We start from the raw sequence: 26,676 nt of genomic DNA, 5'->3' as shown, positions 1-26,676 counted from the left end.
TTATCATAGATGGGTCCAACAGCTAAACCAGAAAAAAAATCCTGTATTTTTAGAGAGCCACTGGATCTAAGATTATTGGCAGAGAAAAATTGCAGCACAGAAAATCTCTGTCTTGGAGAATGGAGACATTTGACAATATATTTGCTTCCTGATAGAAATAGTCAAAGAAGTGTTCTTGAAGCTAATTGCAATTGTGGCTGATTTTCACCAATCCTTTACTGATAAAGGATAAATAAAATAAAGCTCACACTTGAACATTTCTGAGAGTTAGCTCACTGTGAGAAACTGCAAGTGTATTTCTAGACAATCTGAGGACACCTGAGGATGCCAGAGGCATTTCTGAGGCAAAATGCGAGTTATGAGACTCATTCCTTTCCTTCAGAGGAATAAATAAATAAATAAATCTGCAGCTCTTCTTTGGTCAGAACTCAACAGACCGAACCTAGCCACAAGGCTGGCGTTTGAATCCATACTTCAGGATAGATGTCAGCATAATTTTGCTAGTCTAAAATGTCAGGGACATAAACAAGAAAAAGAAAAAACATGTGGTGATACTCAATCTAGTTTGAAGAACTGAAGCAGGATTAAATTCAACTTATCGGTTTAATTGAACATTTGCTGTGAAATGAAGAGAGTGCAAAAGTGAGCGTTTGTGTATACTTTGAATGCCACCTTCCAAACTGGATCATTAGCTCTAGCTGCTAATGAAGTACTGCTATTAAAAGTAAAAAGACATTAAATCAAAGGCCATTTTTCCTAATGGGAACCAAGTCAGTGGTTTTCACCTTGGAAAAGGGTGGAGTGGATTTTGTGCTTACCCAGCAACACACCCAGAGAAGCCCACAATCATCAGGGACAAGGTTAAGCCAGTTCAGTGTCTGTGCTCAGTGTAGACACTCCCCTGCTCAGGGAATGTCATTCCTGCTTTCCTGAACTCCGCCTGCAGTATCTAGAGGAAAGCAGGCTCGCATTGTCTTCCACTGCTAGCCCCAGGAAACATGATATCATTCTCAAACAAAAGCGGGAAAGCTGACAGATCTATTGAGATGGGTGTGACTACAGCACACACCTCGCTGGTCAGCCCCTGTGGAAAATTCAGGGACTGGTAGCTCATCGGCAATGGGCTGTCTGTGATCTCCACATTTTAATCTCTGCAAATGACTTGTTGCTGCTGTACTTGTGACTTAATAAACGTCATTGCTGTCTGTGTCAGATACGTATATGACACCATGCAGAGAAACAGGAGGGACAAGGAAAAAAGCTGGAATTACTGGACTTTCTTTTCTTCTCCATCCATAATGCTCACAGCACCAGATATTTTCAAAAAGTATAAAGCTGGAAGTGATCTGAGGACTAAATAGGTCGAATCCACGTGCAGCTAAACAACCAAAAAACTGAAGCCACGGAAGAGGAGTTGGCAATAACAATATGCAGCCTATTACAGCAATTGCTAGATAAGAATATTTCCAAACATGATTTCAGCAGATTAAAAATTTTTTATTTTTTGGTCTGCATTAACCTCTAGCCTTTTATCAATGCCAAAAGTAACATCTCAAACTTGCAATTTTATTGTTAACAGCTGTTAGCATGCTGCTAATCAGGAAGATCTGTGCAAAGCAATCATAAAGAAAGTTGCATGGAAATGAGGACTTCTGCCTTTTCTTCCTAATTTCTGGTTTTCATTGCAGGACAATTTGCAGTTCTACAGCACATTACATTTTCACTGTGAGATGGACTGGAACTATATGTATCTCAATACAATGGTCAGGGGTGAGTTAAGAGTCTAAGGTTATCATGTGACTTATATTTTTCTTTTACATATTTTTACAAAAGAAACTGACTAGAAAATCAAATTGAGGATTGTTAAAGTGATACTCAAATGTGGAGCAACTCTGAATCTGATGGCAGGAGGACAGTCATCCTCAGGGCTCTGCATGTGATAGATTCAGCAAGGTATCTCAAATATAATTGTTGAAATTACTGTTAACTAAATTTGAATCACTATATTTCTGTATACCTTTCTACAGATATCTCTTATGATAACTTCTGACTTGCTGAACTAATGACATTTCCTGATAATACTATATAACCATATTTGAAGTGGTTTTAATTGATCTTGTATTTTTCCCCTTTTTGCTCACTGACTTCCATCTAAAATACACTTGTGGAATATTGTCTAAAATCAGATACTGGATCAAGCTACACACATCAAGTGTACAGGTAGTTCATAAAATCAGTCACAGAAGAAATTGACATTTAATCTGTATTTAGAACAGATTTCTTAGGGTTTCTTAGGTTTTAAAGTTATCAGCTGTATGAAAAAAATTTTACCATTAGACAGAAAAAAAACCCTGCTGCAACGTGTGTCAACAAATTCAATAGTCGAAAGCTGCAGCAGTGGATGCTACATGTAGTTAAATCACCCCCAGTTGCTTGGCCCCTGTCCTGCCCTCACTGGCTGTAAGAGCTCTGCACAGAGAAGTGGACTCACTGAAACAAACATGAGTACTTAAATCAGTAAAGGTAAACGTTGGAGTGAAGGGTAGACAGTCAAAGGGTAGGTGCATACTGTGTGAAAAACAAAGAAAGGCATGACAGGTCCACTACAGCAATTAAAAGAAAAAGTTTACCTGAAATCAACAGGCTGAATCCACAGAGAACTAGGTGTGCTAGAGGGTCCATGCTTTCCAAAGTGTATCCATCCAGTTCTTACAGTTGCTCATGGAGTATCCTTTCCCCGGGGTAGCCCTTTAGCAGTTATTCTTGTCCTGCATGGTACGCTGTTTACAAGTCACAGGCAAGAAATCAGAGCACTGGCGCAGGCTGGAACAGTCTCATTGCTGTCTGAGTACAGGGAGTTTAAGTTCCTTTTTCCTGTTTCCTTTGTAGATTAGGATGGGAAAGGCAGGATCTTAAAGGCATTTTTGTATCAGCAGGACTGCAGGGCAGTGCAAATCCCGTCCATCCAGCAATACATCAAAACAATTATCTGAAGCTCTGGGAGAAGCAGGGGACTGCTGTTGTTCATAGTCAGCAGAATAGGAACAATGATGGCATCCTCCAGTAGGCGGGAGAGGGCAAGTAAAACATCCTCCACCTAGGTACAGTAGGTGGAAAGTGTTATTATCTCCTTCTTGGAGACCAGGTCTGCTAACTTCTCAGGGTGCTATTGTGTTTTCCCTTATTTATTTAATCCACATGTAAGCTGTTGGCTGCAATGCATTTCTGCACACAATAATGAAAATATGAAGTAAACAGTAACAAAGCAGCCAGCTGAATCCAGTATAGACCAAATCCATCCACAATCCAGTGAACTACTCCCTTAGTTCATGTGTTTTATTGGAAACGATTTTTCTTTACATTTGACAATTGGAACCAGACTGAAAACTTGTTGCAATAATAAAGCTCACACAGAGTTATTATGACTTCAGTAGGATTAAAATGCCCATATCACTCAGGGAGGTCTTGGAAGCTATAACAAAACCCAAAGAAAAAATACAAAGAAAAGCAGAAAAAAATTAAATAAATGGAAAGGCAGCACTCAAATATATAAACTGAATTGAAAATAAAGAGCAATCTTATTTACCACTTTACTAAACATGATCCATTGCAATATAATATTTGGAAGTTCTGTAGTCCTGCCAAGATGCCAACAGCCAGAATTACTTTTATGGAAGTACAGAAAAAGGAATGTTCAGCTTAATTTTGGAAAGGGGGCATGGGTTTATCCTACTTTAATTTAATTTCCTTTTAGCTTTGGCTTGTAGTGTAGATTTCACAGAGGAAGTCCTTCATACCCAAGATCTATTGCCATGTGGAGAGAAATGTTACAACCACAGCAAATGGAAAGGCAGCAGCCCAGAGTTCTTCACCTGTGTGCCTCCTGGCCCTCCATATAACTGAAAGCCAAATCAAGTAGAAATTTATACTGAAAATACTCTTTGAGTGCAAAAACACAGTGTGAGGTACAAACATCACTAAAATTACTTTTTGATGCTTAAAGGAGGCAGAATATAAGATATTCATGTGGTTTTGTTTCATACTAAAAATGCCCTTTATGTACATTTTGTCCATTTTAGATTTTGGAGAACATCTCCTCTTTTTCGACTCCTAGATGTAAAGCAGCAGTGATTACCCCTTTCCAGTTGGACCTTATGACAAGGTGGTTATTTATAAGTCTGCAAGCAGCAATCCCTCCAATATCAGAATACTTACTGTATTAGCAGATACTAAGTATAATCATACTTCCTATCTTGTGGAAAACTGTTTTGTCATTCATTTAACCTCTTTATAAGTTGGCCAATCCTCAATTATTTTTTAATGTCCTTTGATTTGTTGAGGGATGGGGAGCAGGGAGGAAGGAGAGGGGAGTTAAGCAACTGCAGTCAAGGCTGTGGTTCTTCAGATTGCTATTCTAAATTTAGAGGGGTTGTTGAAGTTTTCACTTAAATCTCACTTTCCTGCTGTAAAGAGGTCACTGAGGAGAAATGTGTCATGTCTCCATTTGAAATACACCTAGATACAAAGCAATGCTCCTGATACTGATTTTGGAGTATGAAAAATGAGCCAGGTGAGCTCATTCATTCTTTCTGACAAACCAACTTGTATTACTGATAATTTCATCTGCCATGATGACAAGGTGGTTATTTATCTCCAGGACAGAGTGGACAGGCTGAATATGCAGCATTCCACAAATTCAAGAAGGTTGTGAAGGCCTGCTGAAGCCATAAGAGAGGAGATACATACTAACCCAAGTCAGAATTCGTTTAGGGTACCAGCATCAGCCGATTGTGCATTTGATTTCTATTCCATTACAAAATTTCATTTTTGAAGAAATAAAGAATAGCATCTATAATTCAGCCAACAATAATGTACTCCACTTAGGTCTGTTTCTATTTGGAAAGCTTTTCAGTGCCACAGTTTAAATACTCCTCCCACTGAAGTCAAAATGAATCACATGATAAACTTTGTTTACTGCAGAATTTAAAGGATTTCAATATTCTGACTTACTCTCACTCACCATTAAGTGTCTGCTAGGTCTATCTTTATTATTTTCATCTTTATATTTCATGAGACTAGAACATAAGTATTTTTTAAGGTAAGTGATATAAATTTTGTGTCCCATGAATTAAAAGCTGTATGATCTGATCACCCTCTCATTGGTGATTGTCTGTCCCCACCACCAAAGAGACAGTCCATAGCTAACAGGGATACTGAGTCTCAGGTGGCACTCACTATTAATGACATGAAGAATTCCAAATAGCCTTTGGCAAAACCAGGTGGCCAGTAAAACAAACTGGGCTAAAAGGAAGGATGGCATAAGGAATAAAATATGGTACTGAGTTACTCTAACTTTTATTCCATGTCAGGCTGTTGACTACCAGGCTGTTCAATGAGCATCCTTGCTATATCCTCAGTCAGGTATGTAGCTGTATTTTGGCCCCTTAGGCCACACTCTTATATTTTCTAAAGGTATTGGAAAGACTCCAAAAGTTTCAAAAGAGTTCCCCTCTAAAACATCAAGTTTTTTTGTTGTTAACTGTTGATTCAAACATATTCACATCTTAACCCCCGACACAATGGCATGCGTGAATTCAAATTAGTTGCAGCACGGAAACAAATTTTCTTCCAACATGTAAATAGAACCCTAGCATTAAACATGGCTTTTCATAACTCTCTTTGCTGAAGGCTAATTTTATGATATGTCAAGTGCCCTGAACTCCTGACACTAGGCTTTCCTCCTTAGATAAGCAGCATAGTTGTCTCAAGGACAACCCATTCATACATGCTGTACCACATGGAAATATGTGAAGAGGAAAAAGAAACAATGCCACTATACTTCTTTAGTCAGGTAGATGTGTTAGCAGAAATCACATATCCTCTTGCAGTGTCTGGTTGTATTCTATTTTTTGGAACCAGGCCATTACTTTGGCCTTGATGTGATGTTAATGTGTTAGTAGGAGGCAGTAAAGGAACTTCAGGAATTATTACTCATCACAGTCAGCTAATGTGAAACAAAGGTTCACAAATGATAGGGTTGAAGCTTAATTTCTCAAACAGATCATGTTCTCCTCTGCAGCAATTCCTGTACCACTGAGGCCATCTATAGCCCCTAAACCATCTATCTGGGACCACCTGGAAGTGAGAGGTAGCAGCCAGGAGGCCAGGCAGAGGACATGTGCAGCTGCTGGTGCAAGCACTCAGGATGAGCACTGCCCTACCACTTCAGTGGCAGAGGTAAATGCAGGGAGGTAAAGGTTTCTGGGGTACATGTCATGCAAACATGGATAGGACAGTATGGAGCAATGGTGCTATTGAAATGAGTAGTTTTGAGAAACTTTAGGTGGGGTGGAGAAGGTAATGGTGTTTTTTGCTGCACCTCATTCTGAGGAAGTGCAGTTTCTTTATGCTTTTTCTACTGCTTCTCCTGAATATGCATACTTAGAAGGCAATTCAGGTTTGTAAACATAGCTATGATCTACTTTTTTTGCTCCATATTTTTGTTTTCTTTTCTAAAAAGAGTTTCTCCTGGACAACATAGCCTGGAAAATGGCTGAGTACTGAGCAGTGTACAGAATAGCCTCAGCCAAAACGAGCTGGCTTTTCCCATCTTTGTGATGCTAAAATGAAAGGGAATCTACTGAATGGAATTAAACACAGGACCTGATGGGAATTTCAGGTTTCTTTCAAAGGGAAAGCTCAGCTGATGAAAAAACACAGGAGTGCTTTAGAACTTCTCTATCAGTAAAGTCATTGTGAATGACATCAGGCCATTTGTCTAAAATCTGTGCTCTGAAAACTTCGACTTTGCAAGTCACTTGTATTCCTCTGTATGTTTTAGAATGGCCTGGCTGTTGTCAGCAGAAGGACAAAAAGATTTTGCTTCTCTGCTCTACCACTTTCATTTTAATTTTTTACAACATATTTTGAAGTATATATGAGTCTGTGTATCTATGTTTAATGGCAACAGTTGTATATCCAAATATCTTTAAGATATTGATATTGAATCTCCCCAAATGATGCACATAAATACTACTATTACTGCTTAAAGTAAAAGGGCATGAACAAGGCAAATTTCATATTTTTACATCTGGAGAAATAAAGATTAATTTCATAAACCTCTTAAAACATGTGATCTTTGAAGACCAGACTATTGTTTTCAAGGACCAGGAAATGGGTCATGTCAACTGGATCTCAGGGGTAGTGTTCTCAGCCATTAGGGTTACAGAAATTCATTCTTAATATCCTGTTTGCAGGACCTACTATCTTCCCTGACTTATTATCACACTGTTAGAATGATTCGATGGTGCTTTTTAATGGTGATTTTAAACAAGTACAACTTAGTGATAAATTTTCTGTCTACCTGCCTCTTCTTCCAAATTTGGGATTGGAAATCTTACAGAAATCTTGAAAATCTGAAGGCTTCATTTAGAATTCTGTCTCTCATGCATAACTGTTAAAGTCACTGATGCAACTGATAATTTCTACTATAGTCACAATTTTCTTTTTCTTCTTAATTGTAAGAAGTGCTGAGCCCCCCCTTACATCACAAGTATTTGAGTTGTATGTTGGAGACAGAGGTCTTGCACCTTACTCATCCTTTGCTGCACAGCAGAAATCTGGGGGCTTGATACAGAGATACCAGTGTTCAGTGAATCAAGTTCAGTCACTTTAAATGAACGCAGCTTTCAAGGAATTAGGTCTACAAGAGGAAACAAGAGTGGATAATTTTACATTTCTGGCTCTTTTTCTCTCTCCCTTTTTTTTTTTAATGTGGAGCATTTCCTCTCATTTCACACATTTGGCATATTGTCCAGTTAGTCCTCCTTCCTTAAAAGAGGAACTCTAAGTGTTGAGCACAAGTCAGGGTAAAAACGTTTTTTCCTCTGCTCCAAGATTTTGTCAATCACAAAAAATGATTGATCAAAGCTGGGATTTGAATTCAAATAATCTCTGTAGTAGTGATTGCTTAAGGGCTTCCTTCCTCTTTAATCAAAAAGACAAAGATGATAACTATTTTGTTTGGGAGGAATCCAGCTCCCTCCTGAATGCTTGACCTGCATTTCAGAGCCTTGCTCTGCACATACAAGACATGTACCATTTGGTGCTCAGCTGCTATTCACACCATGCAGATGTTCAAGCGAGCTCCAATGTTAGGACCACTTTCAGAATCTGAAGGGTTTTCACTCTAATTGCTACACCCACCACACCCATTATCACCATGAGAGACACTTCCAAGGAGCTCACTCAAAGCAGATATTTTAAGAACAGTTACAAAGGAAATCTAATCTCTTTCTCCTCAAACTAAGACATTCTAATGGCTTGCACCTCTTCATTAGGCCTGCATTATGCCTTGTATTTTTGTTTTATGCTTGCAGCAGGGAAATAGAAGTGTACAGAAAGAATTTACAAACACTTCACCTTGGAAACATATCCTTACAATTGTGAAACAGCACATACTAGCACTAAGAGCCATTAACTAAAGTTGTCAGGCAGAAAGAATTTGCAGTGTTCTGCCTGTCTGGAATTGCTCACAGGAATATTGCATTTAAAAAAACCCCTTATTTTTGCAAGAAAAACAAGGTTTTTAAAATCACCATGAAAAGTAATGAAGGCAAGATGAAACAGAAAGACCAACAAGAGGATTAGCTTTTCTTGCAGCAAAAATACAGATTGCTTGGAGATATGATATCCCTGTATATATGGGAACAAGGCTGGAGTACTGTCATGCCATCATGAGCTGGGAACAAAAGCAGTAATTCCTGTGCTCGTTCTCAAGCACAAATAACATGGCAGAAACAGATGCTTTGATTGAAGGCTTTGAATTGAAATGCTTCTTTTCATATAGTGTGCCATTGAAGTGAGATGTGGAAGTGACAGTAATTGTCAAACCTGGTATCCTTATGCCCCAGTAGCATCCTACTGAAGGGGGACTAGGTAAGGGAACTTTGTAACAAACTGCCTACATGTAATTACATGGAACTTGTTGAGATGCACCCACATGTGTAGAAAGATAGGTGACTTAAGGCATTGCAAGGTCATTCCTGAGTACTTTTTTTATTTTATGGTGGTGAGGAAGAGGCTTCTGAGTACTGAAAGCTAGAATGTGTCACTTCAGGAGAGCAAGAAGAGTGATTTGTCCAATGACAGACTGGTCAGCCTCACCTCAATCCCTGAGAAAGTTGTGAAGCAACTAAGGGGGGATATGATCTCCAGACACATGAAGGATGAGAAATTGATTGTGAGCAAGAAGCACAGACTTATGAAGCAGAAATTATGCTTAACCAACCTGATAGCCATCCACAATGAGGCAACTAATAATATACAAGGAGAGAGGTGTGGATGTTGTTTACCTCAGCATAAGCAAGGTGTTTGCCAGAGTTTTCCATTAAATCCTCACAGATAAACTGATAAAGTATGGTTACATAAGCAGGCTTGGGGCTCCCTGTGTGGTCAGTGGCCTGAAGTCCAGTTGGAGGCCAGCCAGTAGAGGAATACAACAACCATGGATATGAGGGCAATATAGTTTAACCTTTTCACCAATGACCTGGATGATGGGTCAGAGATCACCCTCAGGAAGCTTGCAGATGACACAAAGCTGGGAGGAGTGGCTGATACACCATATGGGTGTAGTGCTGGTCAGGGGGATCTAAACAGGTGAAGTGGGCAGCCAAGAATGTAATGAAGTTCCACACACTGGAATTTCACACAGATGCATGCACAGTCCTGCCCCTGCGGAGGAACAATCCAGGCACCCATGCACACTGAGGGCTGAGTGGCTGGAAACCTGCTTTACTGAGAAGCACCTTGGGGCCCTTCCTGGTGTACACCAAACTGACCGATAGCCAACAATGCACAGCAAAACAGGCCAGCAGTATTCTGGGGCAAGTTAGGAAGAGCACTGCCAGGCAGACTGAGGGAGGTGATACTTACTCAGCCCTGCTGAGAAAGGTGAGCAGAAGAGATTTTAAGTATCTCCACTCTGCAGATGTTGACAGTTAATTCATGTCCTCTCAGTCTGAAGTCATAGCATAAAATGAATAAAAGATTGTCTGGGTAGAGAGAGAGACGTGCGTTACTGAATTCATGTCCTGATGTACACACAGGAGCTTCAGTGAAAAAACATTGTCTGGTACTCAAACTGTATTAAAAAGAAATGAAAAAAAAAAATATATATAGAAAGAGTTAAAGAACAAGTGATTTTCACTCGAGAAACTACGCAAGGGTACAACTTACAGAGCTCACTACTAGGAGTGAGTTAATAATGTTCCAGAGGGAGATGAAACACTTGCCACACAGCTTACAACTCTGAATCTACACAGTTCTTTTCAGCCATGACTGCTATCAAGAAGCATATGAGTGGATTGTTAAGAGAAAGACTGAGTGATGAGATTCTTACAAAGAAACAGGTTATCTGAAGATCCTTCAGTAGAACAAGGAACAGAACTGCATGCTGGAGAAAGGGATTTCATGACAGGCATCTCCTGGGAACACAGCAAAAACCTGTAAGCTTTACCATGCTACCTTACAGAATCCCTACCAAGGAATAAAACCTTCCCTTGCCCTGAGAGAAAGCAAAGTCAAAGCAATCTATTTATTCAGTCTGCAGCTTTTTTCCATTGTTCATTGCATTATGTTATTCTAGCACAAGTGGAATTCAGGAGGTGATCTCTCTGGCTGATGGTTCGATTGGTGAGAATATTAGACTTCAACTTTATCTCTGCAAATAATGACCTTTCTCTGGAATAGCTGAAATTCTGACAGGAAGGAAGAGACTTTAGTGGGAATTTCCCCTAGATAACAGTCCTTAGTTTATAGAAATCCCGTTCCATTATCTCTAAATATTCTAAACATATACAGCAACACTATTCAGTGTGCTGAATTAGCAAACACAGTGCTTTCTGTACAATCTTCAATATTTTTAGCTTACAGATCTTTTTATACTCAAAAAGACAATCACAGATTTGAGGAAATTTAGTGACAAAATACAGACTATTTTAATGGGCTCAGAACATTTCCTAATAATTTCTCTACTCCAGTTTCATGAAGTGAGGCGCATAGTCCACCTCTTTTCTGGAAAAATTTTCTAAGAGAGCAGAACAACTATAAATCCAGATCCCACTGCTTTTTTGTAGTTTCTTTCTATAAGACTAGCTTACTGTTCAGGTAAGATTTCTATCTATAGTCAACTGTGCTATTTCTATTTGATCGGGACTAGCTTACAATATAGGTGAAAGAAATGATCAATATAGGTGAAAGGCTTACAATATAGGTGAAAGAAATGATCAATAAGCAGTTTATAAAATACATTACAGGTAGAATGTGAGACAAATATATAAATGGAAATTTTTTTTTATCTAAATGTTTTCTGAAATTTCGGTATCATAAAGCACATTGTTATTTTCTATATATAAGCCCTGTTTTTATTCTATGTTGAATCCCTTCCTTGTAGATTTTTGTCAGAGGTTTCCCTCCGCTTGAAACTGGAGGGAAAAACACATTGCAGAAAATACAAATAAGTTTCTCTGCTATTTCCTTTACTGGTGAATACTACAGCAGTAAAATGCTTCACACAAAATCAGTGTTAGCTATGTTTCACTACTTTTTATCAGAGTTTGCTCTTTATAATTACATTTTAAAAAATAACAAAGTTAAGTCTCCATTAGGAAATGAAAATTTGCTGGCATTTGCTTTTATTGTAAGATTTTACACTATGAAGCAATTTTGACTTTAAAAGATGCTTGTCATCCTTAGATGCTTTCCTTACTTGGTATAAATTGCTATATATAGGTATGGTATATTGATGTTACCATTTATCTTATTATGCACTTAATTTAAGATAATGCATATGACAGCGTGTCAAGCAGTCCTGTTCTGTTTGACAGGGGTAGGACTACAAGGCAATCAGAAATTCAGGGTGTAAAGCAGACTAAAATTTCACATTTGAGATGCAATTCAGCAATGGGCCTCAGTAACTCATTGGGCAGTATTTCCTTTTTGTTTCTAAAATTCAGATGTTTATTTCCAAAAATTTTAAACAGTGCAAAAGGAGAGATAGTATTAAAACCTGTAACTTCTAAAAACCTGGAAAAATAATTCTATCTTCCACCCTGGTGGTGAATAAATTATCTCAGTAGTCCAGCTTTCCACACAGCCTTTGCACATCTCTCATTGTTGGTCCATTCAGGCAGGAAGGAAATGCCTGGGTTCAGTTCTTGGTGTTCTGTAAAGCTTCTATGAGAGCTTTGTTGTATTCTTTGACCAGCTTTCTCGAATTCTTCATTATTGGCTGGTAGTCACTCTCCTGACTTTTTGTTGCTATGACTGATTAAAAGAATTAAGGAAACAAACTGCCAGTATAAATATGAGCATAATCACAGATCACAAAGGAACCAGAAGACCATACATTTCCTTCTGTGAAAACTGTCAAGGGATGAAAATAGTGGAAAAAACTCTGACCAGGGCTAAAAGATCTACACTTATTCACTAGCTGCCATCTCACGACAAGCACTTTAGAAAAAAGGAGTGATTACATACCTAAGGCACTTTTGTTCACATATATATATATATATATATATATATATATATATATATGTAGGCAATAAGTTCCTCATGAAGGACTCTGCTTATTGTTACATTGCAAACCAGATCACAGAAGTCCCAGTCCAAGAAAGCAGCCCCGCTCCAGTAGCCCAAGAAGATGTAAGTACTCTGTATAAAGGTCTGCAGTTGGATAGGCAATGTTTTATACTAAGTTAGGAGATACTTTAATGTCCTGATCAACTTTTTTTCTTGGTTTGTTTTAAAATCTTTTCTGTTGAGAAAAACTGTGTTTAAGAGTATTGCCTTAATAAAATATTCCTGTAGAGCCTCCTTCAAAGAGGAGGTGGCTCCAACTATATTACACTATCCAAGACTTTTTTCAGATATTTTTCTTGGAATTAGAGCATGTAGCAGATTTGAGAAATGGGATATTTGGTATTTGCAGAAAACAACATCATATGTATACATTGTGTACATATACATATGTACACAACATCATATGTATACATCATATGTATACATGCATAGCTATATGTATATGCATTAATTACTAAATAATTATCATCATCATCAGTATTATTTCTGTGACGGCTAGCCTAACACAGAATTGCCTGAAATATATCCCCATGCCATTTTAATTGCTCAACACACTACACTAGATGGTGGGGTCTAGTTTTGACGTTACCTTTACCAATTACATTTGTACTGTAATCATTTAACAGTGATTTTGTGCATCTTAGAGATTTCAGATTTTTTAAATAACAATTTGTTTCTTAAATAATTTTAAAGAAGTAATTTTATTGCAGTGAATTCACTGTCCCTAGAATATAAAATAAAAGCACAGCCTGGTCCTATTCAGATCTCTATAATAAATAAGGAGAAAAATAGAAAAATAGTACCAGATGAGAAGAACCATCAATTTTAATTAAAACAAATTTCAGTGCTTTTCCTAATTTCAAAAACTATCTTATGAAAGCCATTTGCAAATCAGCAAGTAATGATTTTGCTGACATGATTACTGGAATGCAACTTGTTAATCTGAATTCCATAGAGAGCTACAAGATAGTTCCTCTACCCCAGCATGTTTTTAAACAATGTTACGCTGGCAGATTAATATCAGATAAGACTGGAGAGATGGGAAGATAAACTTTATATGTAACCTTGCAGAAAACCTAAGAAAGAAGGAAAAATTCCAGACCGCAAGGCAAAACTTATGTTTTAGGACTCTGTAAAACTCTTTCAGACAACACATGCAAGTTTCGCTGTATATAATATCTATCAGCTAAGCAGATATTTGCAAAGGATTGCCTTTCCCATTCTCCCCTGTCTTTTGCAGCCCATTCCGTCCTGTCTTGTTCTGCTGGAGGAAACAGACTTCTTCCTCAATTAATACAGTGTGTGAATTTGACTCTTACTTCTTAAAGAAAAGGATACATTCCTTCATCATAAAGTTATTTTGCTCATGGTGCTGCCACTTCCTCTCCAAATTTGTAAGCTGAAAACACAAAACCACAAAAAGAGCCAAAAATTAAAATGGTAATAATTACACATATATTTACATAAATAATTTTGTATCAGTACCTTGTACTCTATCAACTGATAAGATTAAAGTTATTTCACATAAAAACCTCTCATTTCTCAAAAATGAGAAGCAATGGCTAAATGCTTTTAAAGCTGCTGCTGATTACCCTGCATATATAATTTAGCACTTTATAATCCATCTGTATAAAAACACTATGCAACTGCAGCAACAGATGAAAAAATCAGATGAGAATTCAAGATTTGTCATATAAGAAAGTTAACAGGCAAGTCAGAAGTAAAAAGGTGAACAATTCAGGGAGATACTAATTCTAATTATGCTCCACATATCATTTAGATGGATCTCTTCTTAGAATCAGTAAAATCTAAAATCATCAGAGATACAATATTTCCTGACACTGTCTTGGACTTTGCACTACACAGAAGAAACTTCCTTACTTCCATAGTTAAGTTTCCTGTCTGATGCCAGAAGTTGTGATAAGAACAGAGCTGCAGCGAGAAGATTGTAGGAGTGTGGGTTCAGCGCTGGCACTTCTTCAATACTTTCAGCATCAACAGGAAACTAATGTGGACATTATATTGATGGCTGCTTCCTTACAATACAATTTTATATTTGTTTTTCTGATGCTACTGTTCAAGGTTCTGCATTTCAAGATATGAAGATGTTATTTTTAAAAGTAAAACTAAAAACCATTCTGAGACTAAACTTTAAGTGGAAACTAAGGTAATAAATAAGGAAAATATTGCAGTATTTTAGTTTAAAGCTTTCCTTAAGCTGGAAGAGATGAAAATAGTTTCCATATAATTCAAACCTTAACAGTAAGAATCAGTTTATCTAGTGTACTAGCTTGCAGCAAACAAGGCAATCATTTGTTTCCAAGACTAGGTATTTCTGGCTAATTAGAATTATTATTGTCCTTTTGGTAGACATTGCTGCACATAACACAGCCAGCAAAGGAGCCTGGAACTGAAATACATGTTATCTTGCACAGAGAAAAGGAAAGATTCAGTGTATTTTTACAGTAACTGTTTGACGACCAGCTGACCTCTTGCAAAATTGCCCAAGTCCTCCACATTTATGAACACTATTTGTACCTCAAAATGCTTGACAAATGTCAAATAATCAGTTATTATAAGACATACCTTAATTCACCCTCATTTTTTTTACACTCAGGGCATAAAAAGTAAAGAAACAAATCCTTTTCACCCACATAAAAATAGAACTGCCACATTTAATGAACTGAAGAAATTACATACAACTACTATTTTATATAAAATACTTAGATTCATTATGCAAGTGTCTTAACACTGAGTATGCATTTCTAATTTACCTAAACCCCAGAATCTGATCTTGGCAAAAAAGATTCACAGTATCTGAAGTCTTTCACATTTTGGCGTGTAGGTTTGAGGATTTGTATCACCAGCCTAGAATGATTATCATAATCCTATGCTACAAATGGACACCTATGCCTCAGTCAGAGCTATGTCTTCTCATCTGCTCCACAACATTAATTTCAAAAGAAAGTCAACTTAAACATGTACAATATGACCTTCAGCTTTTGACTGTACTAGAAAAAATAACAGTTCTAAAGGACAAATATCTCAACAACATAAATCAATAAAACACAGTGAAATGCATTAAAAATCAGTTTCCCTTTCCACCTTATTTTAAGGTTATCTATTTTTCTTCTGTGCATTCAAACATATTTACCAGTAAAGTTCTGCTGTCAAAATGACAGCAATTTATGTGTGTTTATAATGAAAGAATAGAAGCTGATCAAGAAGTTATAAACATGTTTCCCGATTCACTTTTGAAATACAAATATACATATATACCAAAGTTGTTTAAATGTGAACAGACTCTAAAACTTCAGTGGCCTGCAAGGAGCAGAACTGGAAAAAGGAAAATGGAATTAATAGTACAGATTTAAAGGAAAAAAAAAGTCACAACTACTTTAAAAGCAAAAGAGATCTTAGCTAATTAGCAGTGACCTTTTTTTTCCCTGCTGTTTCTTTCTAAGTTCGTCCTCAAACTACTTAAGCAAAGGAAGGGCAGAAGGTAGAGAGTTCTGAGCAAGATTAACACAAACACTTAAACAAAGGACTCACATAACTTTTAGCTCAGAAAGATCTCTGCTAATAATCCAAAGCTTACAAGCCATTTGTTGGCACAATATTACCTTTTGTTTGAAAACAGCAAATACAGTTACACACTTACAACACATGACTTAGAAAACTCACTGAGAAGGAACAAACAGATTCTGCCTGTACAATGCTTCATGTGTATGAGAAAGCCAAAACCAAGAAACAAACAACTGAAAGAATAATATGTAACTTGACCTATACCTGAGAATGGGTCTCATTTTCTTGCAGCTCCTTCTTTAGTGTCTCATACTCTGTATTCAAATGCTCCATTATTTTCTTAAAAGCATGACTGCGTTTTGTTAATTTTTCTTTGTCGTCCTCGAGTTTCTAGTTAGGGAAAAACCCAAGAGAAACTGATTAATGGATGAGTTCATTTGATGTGGGCTTCAAGCACATTACTTCAATTTACCTTTTAAGATGCTATTTTTTTCCTTTTAGAACAAGATCACATGCATATGTGAAAAGAACTCACATGCTTTTCTCTAGCACTGCATGCTCTATCCCAAAAATAATAATCAATGATTATGACCAAGTTGTATGCTTAGACAATACTGTATGAGCACTAGTGGGAATGCTGTTATTAAAGAATTTGTAGGAAATTCTCTTTTGCTTGTGTTCTGTGTTAGATTACTAAATTCAAAGCTATGGGCAGTCATAAATTGCATAAGAGTTAAGCTGAATCGTGAAAATAGAAAGGGGAAATTTTGTGGAAAGCAGTTATTAAAAGATACCCAGCTGAATACCTGCTACATGTGCCCAGTTAACAAGTCACACATATAAGCAAAATAGTATTTGGATTGCACTGATGTGCAATCCTGTTTTTCAGCTGTCAGAAGGACTGCCAGTCACAAAACTGGATTCCCCTCCACTAACTGCTCAAAAGCACACACTTTGTTTCATCCCTTTCATTACCTTTTTCTTTTCTTCTCCTGATGCTTTCAGAGCTGGCAAATTATTGTAGATCTCCAGCTCTGCTTTTGTCTGTTCAATTTTGTCTTTAAGAGAAGCTAGTTCACCAACCATCTTGCCCTCCAACAGTTCCATCTTCTGTAGGTCCAGCTGCAGTTTTTGACTCTCTAGATCACCAGAAACACAATCTCTAATTAACAGCACTTTTTGTTTCAAAATACACAGCCCATTACATAAACATTTATGCTATATTTAACCAATATAAACAGCTCCTAAATATACTTCTGATTTTTTGTATTTTTGGGAGTTATTAATATGAAGGAAACAAAAAATTTGATCTTCACAACCATGCCACAAGTCAGACTCACACTAAACACTACAATTACTATATTATAATCCGTAAGTGAAGAATAATGAAAATGTGATGATCTGTATCACAGTGTTTCTATTTGTAATGTTTATAGCACCATGCAATAAATTATAGCACTACAATCTTAAAGCAGTGGTGATAACATACAAAAAGTTTATTGCATGCAATAGAAGTGCAGACAGAACGCAGACAAACCAAAGAAGTATTTTTATGAGTTTTTTAGCATCATGTTCTTTTTCTTTGTGGTGCTTGAATATGGATAAGACTTGATTTTAGGACAACAAATAGCGAAACTTGCTGTAAACATTTGCTTTGTAGAGGAAAACATTTTCATATATCCTTCATATATTCTTCAAAAAAGAAGTGTCACAGCTTACAACATCAACATAGGCTACAATATATAGCATTAACTTCTGAGATGCCATTAAAAACATAGCAGAGTTACGTAATTAAAGGAATTAGAACTGTGGGTGGATTATGACATAAAGAGGAAGGTAGAGACTGAAACTGTCCAGACATGTGGGAGAGAGAAAACTATATATACACAAAGTAATAAAAGTACTTTGACTCAGTCTTGGGGTAAGTTACTTACCCAGAGTCAGGAAGGACTAGATGTTGGCTAGACTTAGTTTGGATGGTTTTGTGATCTGACCTGTCATTGTATTTCATTCACATTCCTGAACATTGAACACATGGCTATATCATCTTATGTTTCAGATCTGCGTCTAACTCAGAACAACAACAGAGATAATGCAGTTTTCTTCCTACATTCCAAAGTATCAGGCAACATGGGCTATTGAGAGGGATGAGACTGCACAAAAAACCGTTTCTTGGCATATGTTTGCATCTTGAGATTTGTGCTGATCTGCTGAAAAAAGGAGAGAAAATTTCCTCCCCAGTTTAATCACGGCAGTATAAATCTTTAAGGCAGAAGAAAATAGGTGTGTCCATGTGACAGAAGGAGAGTTCACCTTTTCAAAAACTATGGGTATAGTTCTGCCAGTGGACTTACATGGGAAAATCTCACCTGATCAAAACATTCAGAGCAAGATTTTGCTACTCATCTCTCTGCTTGTGTATTTATATGCCATATACTTATATTTTAGAGTGAAACACTCACTTTTATCGACATTTCTGGCATATTACAGAGCGCTTTCATGATTTCTTTAGGAACCTCAAAATAAAAGAAAAGGACAAACCAAGATTTCTGTACCATTTGCAATTATCCTGAGGAAAGCTTATCCATAAGGTAAGATTGAAAGTGTCCTCTATGTGCAAGGAGCATTTATATAAATATGAACAATTCCCATGCAAATTAAAAGCAGTATTTTAAATTATAATATTTTTGATTGCTTCACATGTAAGTAATTCACAGTCTGCCTTCCACTGCAAAGGACTTAGGAAAACACATTCAGTGTGTCTACAATATTTTATAACTGCTCAGTCTTTCACAATGAAGTTTCTGGCATTGGTCAGTGACAGATTGTAAACCACAACTGAACAGATCACCTCTTTCCTTTCTTGTTCCTAGAGTACTGTGGTTTAAAGACAAATCAATAAATGAGAGTTTTAGATCAGAAACAGTAAAAAATAAAATTAAAAAATAGACTCAGATTGGAGAGAAATAACAGAAAACAACTATAGATGTTCATGAGTATTTACCTGGGTCTGATCACAGCATTTTTATATAGCTGTTCTAATATCTGTATTTTGTTATTTTAAAATTATACATAGTTGACCAGTTGGAATTTATTTTACATGTAAAGACTAGCACCAACCCAATGCCAAAAAGGCAAAAAAATTTCTTGGACTGTTCTGTCTAATACAGGCAATGATGAGACTGCAATGGATATTCCTATCCATTCACACTTTCTGGAGAAAAAGAACAAAACTGGAAGGGGAAAATTTTATCCTTATCCAGCAGCAGACTCAATGAAAAAACCTCAAAACTGAAAAAACCTCAAAATTCCTCTAGGGGAAGAGACAGGAAGAGGATGCAGACCAGTTCCTTCTGATAGGCCATGAAGTTGCAGCATCTAGCATGCAGTGTGTACACAGTGGCAAATTCTTAGAACAAACTACAGTGACCCAGGGAAATGTTTTTGGGAAACTATGCCATCAGCACTTTTGTTTACCCTTCACGATTTCCTTTTCTTTTTTATTTTTTTAAGGATTCTGCTGGTGGACTTTTTATATCTTTGTTATGACAAGAAAATATGGAAATCCAGATTTTAATCATAACAAAAGAATTCTGAAGATGGCTGTGCTATAGTTCAAAGATTAGAAGGAACCTCAACTGTGCAAATTGAGCATTCACTGTATTTCTGAAGGAATCTTGTTTGTTATACTATCTGTGAATCCCAGCTGTCAGACATTTACTTAGGAATAACTTGTCTGCTGAAAATTATGTACTGTAACTTCCTCCTCTTCCCTTACAGAGAAAGAAATTTTTCTTTCAATAATGCCTCTATAGTACTACATGCTACCAAAACATCCTTATATTGGAAAACAGTCAGAAATGATGCTTATACGGAAGAACAAAAAGTCATATTTGAACTTTTAATATAAGGCCCAAAAATTCAAACTACACTACAACAGCAAAATGAGTTATTTTGTGTTAAATCACACAACAGAAAATCAATTTCTCTAAAATCTTGTGCCAAATAACTTATTTGCCCGTAACTACTTTGAAGTCACAATACTGGCTCCTATTTTGAAAATTACTGTGAAGTACAACATGAAACAGCCTTCTAAGAAAATGATTTAACGTTCTTAATTCCTGCCCCTTCCTTTCAGCCAAACAAACAAGGAAAGGTTTGCTGAACCAATAATGATATTGGCAAAGACACAGAATTAAACAGTGCAAATAACCAACTAAAGAGATACTTCTTACGGGAATGAAATTAAACTACTGTCTGCTTTTTGAAATTACAGAGAACATCCTCAAGATGTTAATAAGTATTTGGATGTTTAGAAAATAAAGTCAAAATGAATATTCACTCTGCAGAACTGAAGCTTTGGGATTTGAGAGCTATTCACTGTTGTCAGTTAATTGCCTGTGGAACATACCCATTTGGAAAAGCATAAACCATAAGTAAGTTATACTAAGAACTACATTTACAAATAATTCATGGTTAGATAAATGTGCAAGACTCTGTTTCAGTTTATTAAACACTCTATCAAGATCATGGAAGATCTTATTTTGAGGCAAGTATTAGTAAAATAAAATTCTAGCTCAATTCAACCCCTGTATTGAAATACACGTGTTAAACATATATCTGTGCAAGGAAGATGATACTTTAGTGATAATAGTAAGGCAAATATAAATAAGTATACATACCTATTATAAATACATAGTATACAATATCTAATAGATAATAGATATAAATAAATAAATAAAACAAATAGAAATAAATTGATGAAAATAAATAACTTGTTACCCAGAAGCATTTCAATTTGTGAACTTATCACTGCATTTTAATATCTGGAGATCACTTGATATCTAATAATTGGAAATCTTCTACATGATATCAGTGTAACAATGCAGGTAGTCTTTATTATTTTAAGGAATTAATTAGAAAATTCGCTGATCTCACCTGTAATCAGATTCTTAGCAGTGCTCTGTGATTTCTGCATTTCATTTGATTTGAAAGTGAGGTCTTCCTGCATAATCTTCAGCTCTTGGTTGGTAACAGATGAAATTTGTTTCATATGATTCAGATTCTGTGTGTTACCAACAACAATGATATGAACATGCTGTATTTTTGAAACAACAACTGGTAACTGGATAAGTAAGAAACTCTCCTGTCCTATGACACTGTCTGTTATTTGGGTGATTTAAAAGTGAATGACTTGCATTCTGCCAACTTCTGATAAAAGATGTATTGACAGGCCAGTACAGATGAAATAAATATGCAGCAAATATAAACTGTGCTGTCATATAGGTCTGTTGTAAAGTGACAGCGCCTAAAATACACCTTATGGTATACTATATTGAAAGAGGTAAGAGACAATTAAAATAATCATAGAATCAAAGTATTACTCAGTTGAAAGTTTTCTATAACATAAGAAATCCATGGGAGCCAAAAACATTAAAAAGAATACAAGTCTTGAAAGTGAGAAAAATGGCAGACTAGAAATGGGAACAGTTTCTGAACTGCTACATTATTAATTTATAATATTTACATTAAATATTATGCATCAGGATAGTTCAGACATACTTTTAGTAGAGGGACAACTGAAATATTTTTAGTTCAGTAAAACTAGTGACAGAATAACCCATGAACTGAGTTTTGCAAACTGTGGATAAACAAAATATTGCAGTAGTTTTATTTGCAGTATTTGGAAATGTTTATCATTATTAAAGTTAGTTATAGCAGAGATGCAGAGTTATAGAAATTATGAAAATATTCCTTTGTTCTGGTTACAATATCACACACTGCTCAAAACTCTTCCCCTAGAAAAAGAGAGATATTAAACAAATCCTTTTTTTAAGTATGGCTGTACATGGTTTAATGTTTAATCATTTTAAGAGATAATTATGTAGATAAATATAAATATATAAAATCCACCATCCTTCTTTATCCAGCCACCCTCCTGTTTTGTGCGTCTGGAGTCCTAGCTTGCCAAAGGAGGATGAAAATGCTACATGCTTACCCTGCTCAAGTGCTCCAGGAGTGCAACTATGTTGGCTTCTGTTTGGGCCTTTCGTTCCAATTCCTGATTCTTCACATCTTCAAAAGTTGCTAGAAAATCTAGGGATTAACAAATATGAAAAAGAAGGCTCTTACTTTCATGGCTGCAATGTTGTTTCCAATCAAAACTTTGTATTATATTGGAAGCAGTACAGTTTCAGATAGGTTACTGTAATTGTTTATTTAAAAGCCAGGTGGTAGAGACCTTGAAACTTGTCAGCTTATTGACCTTGTTTCATTTGAATGCTGTGTATTTCACAGATTCATAAAAAACTCTTGAATGCAAGAAAGTGCAAGAACTCATCAAATTAATTCACTTGCTCCAAGACAAAGCCAGCTCTTTGTCTGTAATTCAGATGTTTGTCTATATTCTTCACAAACAGAGCTCCTGATACATACTCTACAGTTCTCCTGGATAATCTATTTCAATGCTTGGTAAGCTTTATTGGTAGGAAGTTTTTACTAATATCCAACCTGAAATCTTTCTGCACCTAGTGTGTGGTGGTTTGACAGGAAATGTGTTTTTTGGGATGCTGTGTTTTTGGCCAATGGATATTCAGACTTTAATACTGGCATTTAACCTGGCCATTGGGACATTAGACACACCTCTGAGAACACGGGGTTAAAAGCAGAGCTCTGCCCTGGGAGGGTCCTTTTGGGTTTCCGCCGGGAAAGAGTTCGGGTCTCTCCCCCGGCCCAGCTGCTGGCTGGGCAGGGGGAGGGGAAAAGCCATGTGGCCGAGAGAGGTAGGCCTGAGCCCGGGGGTGGAAGGGTGGAAGAGAGAAAGAGAGAGAGAGACACCGGGAGCCATCGGGCAGCCCCCCCTGAGAGACATAGAGAGAGAGAGCCGCTGCCTGGGACTGTAACCTTGAGACTGGATAAACATGGGCCTGTGCCGGCAGCACGGCTGGGACGGAGAAGAAGGGGGGGGTGCAGCCAGCCGCTTGTAGGAGCTTTTAACCCCTTTTCGGAGAATGAGAACTTTACAGAACATTGACCTCTCCTAGAAGATAGAGTGGAAGATGAGGAAGGAATGTGCAAGTGTGAGAGAGGTCTGGGCGAGTGAGAAGTAGTGGAAGAATAGAGAAGAATCCTAGTGGGAAGAGATGATGGAGTGGCTTTTGCTGGACTCTTTTTGTACAGCCATGGACAGAACCATGTTCCTTGTGACACAGAGACTGCATTCTAGGGGGAGGCAATGGCCACAGAACCAAGAGGGTTCAGTGTTGGTGCCCCTCGGCCCCAGGGGGTGAAAAAATATGGGGGGGACAGGTGTCCCAAAGGAGAGACTGTGCCTTTTTTGGATCGGGACAGAGCATCCTTAAAAAGACAACCCTAGAAGCAGCTCTGGTCCGTGTTCAGTGGTGAGAGCACTGGACATGAAAAGGAAGAGGTCACGACGGCAGATGTACTCCGGGCGGTGCCACGAGTGACACAGAAACACACGAGGCTTCAGCTGTGTTTCCAGGGGAAGCCCATGGTACAAGAAGGACTCCTCTCCTCTTGATGAACTGAGGATTGATTGTTTGAAGAGTGGTGCTGGACTAAGAGTTGGTGATTTGAGGAATAGATGTATTGTGTTGGAAATTTGGTGGGGGGAGGAGGAAATGTATTGGTAAGGTTTTCATTTTCCCTGTGTGTGTTCTTTTTTATTTGTAGTTGTAGTGTAGTTAATAAAGTTTTGTTTTCTTTCTTCCCTAAGTAGGAGCCTGCTTTGCTTATTCCTGGTCACATCTCACCGCAGCTACCAGGGAGAAGGTATCTTCATGGGGGCACTGGCATTGTGCCAGTGTCAAACCATGACATAGTGGTATGCTACTCCTTTTCTATCTTCCATACATATGTAGAAATAAACTATTCCATTATTATTTGAAACAGCCTTTTTACACATTTGACAACTGTCATAAATTTTCTAAAATAAAAGACAAATTCTTTTTATATCTCCTTGCAGGTCATGCTTTCTGCATACTCCCATCAGCTTTCTTAAGGACTGACAGCCCCCTTCTTTATGAGCAGAACTCCCATCTGAAGAATTTGATGCACAGGGAAAAAAATACTTCAGATGTCAAAAAAAATTACACTCCAATGTACACCTTCTGTTGTGGTATTTTCCTTGTTAGTTTGATACTGCTCAGCCATGTTCACTTTGTCTTTCATTCTCCGAGCTATACCACAGAGCTGTACCTAATGAATCGCTCTCTGCTCTGCATTTTCACTGTTGATTACTCCATCCAAGTGTAGAAACTTACACTAAGTCCTTTCCAAACTTTTTTGTAATTGATTTCTAACATAACATATATATACTAAATTCTAACTATGTCCTCCAACATGATTTCAGCTTTTCTGATGGACCATTTTTTGTAACTGCTCTGTCAGATACTCTCTCCCAATATCCAACTGATTAAGAAAATACTGACTAACTTGAACACACTGACAATCCGACACACTGCAAAACCCCACTTAGTACATCCTTTAATTTTGGCACAGAATCTTTCAAAACTAATGATTTTTTTAACTTAATGCACAATATAGATTAATAATTAATAGACACTATTTGCTTAGCTTGCTTCTAAAAAGACCACAAGGCAGCAGAAGTTATATTGAAGTTAAAGTACACATAATCTGCTACACCTTCCTTTTTCTGCAGTATTTTTCTGACACCAGAAAAGGAAAAAAAGTTGTTTGTACTTGACAAATCAATACTAGTGTTATTCATATTCCCATTCCTGTAACATTTACATATTGTTAGCTTGCATAGTTTTCCCAAATTATTTCTGGAAATTGATACTAATCTGACCGGCCTGTATTTCCCTGTCCCCTCTTCCTCTACATAGGCACCGTATTTCTCTTTCCCCATCCTTAAGACTCCTGGCATGTTCCCCCAAATCTCTCAGGTCTCAGGTCCCCCAAATCACTAACCGGTCTAGAACTCTAGCAATAACCTTTAATGATGGGTAGAAGCAGAACCAAAACCCAAAATGTCAAGCCCTGCAGACCCCATCTGCATTAATATGGAAAATCCAGATCAAGTGAGCTTTTGTCTCTGCTTCTCAGGAAACCTGGCAATTTGAAAACACAGAAACTTGCTGTGTTTTTTATTAATCTTCTTTTATTATTAGCTGAGACCTTTTTCTCAGTATCATGACAGCCATAAGTTATATTGAACATTTTTGGAGAACACTTAAAAAAAGGTATTATATCCCTTGAACCTCCATGGCATGTTTACTGACCATTATCCCTTTTGCTGAGTAACAGACCAACTTTTTTGGTAAGCTGTCTCTTACAGTATGAAAGGAATAAGCTATACTTAAAGTCAGTTGTTTTCACCCTCTGTTAGTTGCTACTGAAGTCTCTACAACATTAAAACTTTTTGACATGTAACAAAGCTTTAGAAACATTCATCTTGAGTAAATTGATACGAGAAGTTCTAATTTTATAGAATTACATTTTATCTACAGTCTTCCATGCTGAAGTTCTGCTTTAATCACTCAATCCATTAATTACAACTTCCCTTTCATAAAATAAAGTTGTGTTCCTAAGACATTTAATGGTTTATAAAAAGCCTTGAAAGATGCTCTGAATATTTGTGACTGTCATGTAAGATATCAATTATCTTGTCTGCAGAACAAGACTGCAGAACTTTATGCAAAGATCAGCACACCAGTTCTTTGCAGATATAAATTAACTTTTTTAACAGTAAAACAAAACCTGTAATTTAGTGAAATTAGGCTTAATTATATATATATATATATCTACACATACACAATATTAGGTAAAAAATATTAGACAACTTACTGTCCATGCTCTCTTCCCTCTTCTTCAACTCCTTGTACTTCCAATTTTCTTCCCCTACAAGACATGTACCATTGATTTAACTTTATATTGTCTCAGGCCTGGATTCCTTCATGAAGGTAAAATGTCTGCTTCAAAAATAAAATTTCTACATGCCTAGGAACTACAGGATTCATCCTATTTCATTTAATGTAGTCAGTTCAACTAACTATATTATATATATCTTTATATTAAAAAAGAAGATAGCCTAATAAATCAGCCTCAATACAATTTTGACAACATTTCAAGGTTACAACTTCTGATAGATAGGAGGGAGATAAATACTTGGTTTGGGCAAAGGAAATTCACAGGGGTTTCTGAAGTTAAGTGAATTTCAATAATGGAGAACAAATGCTTCTTTGTATTTGCACCAAGATTAGTTAAAACTTTCTGCAGTCCTGTTTAATGTATAAGCCACTTCAACTGCACTTTCACCTATAAGAATGGTCTTTCATAAGGATATGCAGCTTGCAAGTGATAATCTCAAGGAAATAAACAGGAGAACTGTACGAGCAATGGTCTAGGAAAATAAAATGCACAGAAAGCTTTCTACAGTTAAGTTGGAAACATTTCCATACACCTTCAATATACTGGTATTAGAAATAAGGAATAACATTCATAGACACCGTATTTTTAAATTCAACT

General features: G+C 36.9%; 2 protein-coding genes and 1 long non-coding RNA gene across 11 annotated transcripts in view; 1 reads left to right on the top strand and 2 right to left on the bottom strand.

Annotated features, from left to right (window-relative positions):
* Positions 1 to 11,387, bottom strand: part of TEK (TEK receptor tyrosine kinase) — a 47,557-nt gene extending 36,170 nt beyond the window's left edge. The window contains exons 1-2 of one of the 5 annotated variants that reach the window (XM_077171089.1): positions 9,934 to 11,387; positions 2,631 to 3,472 (exon numbers count right to left, since the gene is read on the bottom strand). In XM_077171089.1, coding sequence (XP_077027204.1) covers positions 2,631 to 2,682 — 52 coding nt within the window. In that variant the 5' untranslated portion in view covers positions 2,683 to 3,472; positions 9,934 to 11,387. Of the gene's footprint in view, positions 1 to 2,630 lie in introns of all 5 variants that reach the window. The other 4 variants (XM_054651823.2, XM_077171090.1, XM_077171091.1 and 1 more) reach the window with 4 other exon arrangements.
* A 129-nt stretch (positions 11,388 to 11,516) lies between these two features.
* IFT74 (intraflagellar transport 74) overlaps positions 11,517 to 26,676 on the bottom strand; it is a 37,579-nt gene continuing 22,419 nt past the window's right edge. The window contains exons 14-20 of one of the 2 annotated variants that reach the window (XM_077171094.1): positions 25,996 to 26,049; positions 22,163 to 22,260; positions 21,103 to 21,229; positions 17,140 to 17,303; positions 16,429 to 16,554; positions 13,978 to 14,038; positions 11,517 to 12,324 (exon numbers count right to left, since the gene is read on the bottom strand). In XM_077171094.1, the coding sequence (XP_077027209.1) occupies positions 12,209 to 12,324; positions 13,978 to 14,038; positions 16,429 to 16,554; positions 17,140 to 17,303; positions 21,103 to 21,229; positions 22,163 to 22,260; positions 25,996 to 26,049 (746 nt within the window). In that variant the 3' untranslated portion in view covers positions 11,517 to 12,208. Of the gene's footprint in view, positions 12,325 to 13,977; positions 14,039 to 16,428; positions 16,555 to 17,139; positions 17,340 to 21,102; positions 21,230 to 22,162; positions 22,261 to 25,995; positions 26,050 to 26,676 lie in introns of both variants that reach the window. The other variant, XM_077171095.1, reaches the window with a different exon arrangement.
* Positions 12,563 to 26,155, top strand: LOC129133237 (uncharacterized). 4 transcript variants are annotated; one of them, XR_008535930.2, is made up of 6 exons: positions 12,563 to 12,702; positions 18,677 to 18,755; positions 20,441 to 20,600; positions 22,462 to 22,635; positions 23,903 to 24,010; positions 24,152 to 26,155. It is a non-coding gene; the product is annotated as an uncharacterized LOC129133237 (long non-coding RNA). The 4 variants fall into 4 exon arrangements; XR_013179751.1 differs by lacking the exon at positions 12,563 to 12,702 and having other exon boundaries at positions 17,939 to 18,755; positions 23,906 to 24,010; XR_013179749.1 differs by lacking the exon at positions 12,563 to 12,702 and having other exon boundaries at positions 17,939 to 18,755.

Source organism: Agelaius phoeniceus, chromosome Z (genome assembly GCF_051311805.1).
Source record: "Agelaius phoeniceus isolate bAgePho1 chromosome Z, bAgePho1.hap1, whole genome shotgun sequence".
In the NCBI taxonomy this organism is placed as follows: Eukaryota; Metazoa; Chordata; class Aves; order Passeriformes; family Icteridae; genus Agelaius; species Agelaius phoeniceus.
This window is presented reverse-complemented; position numbering and strand designations above follow the sequence as displayed.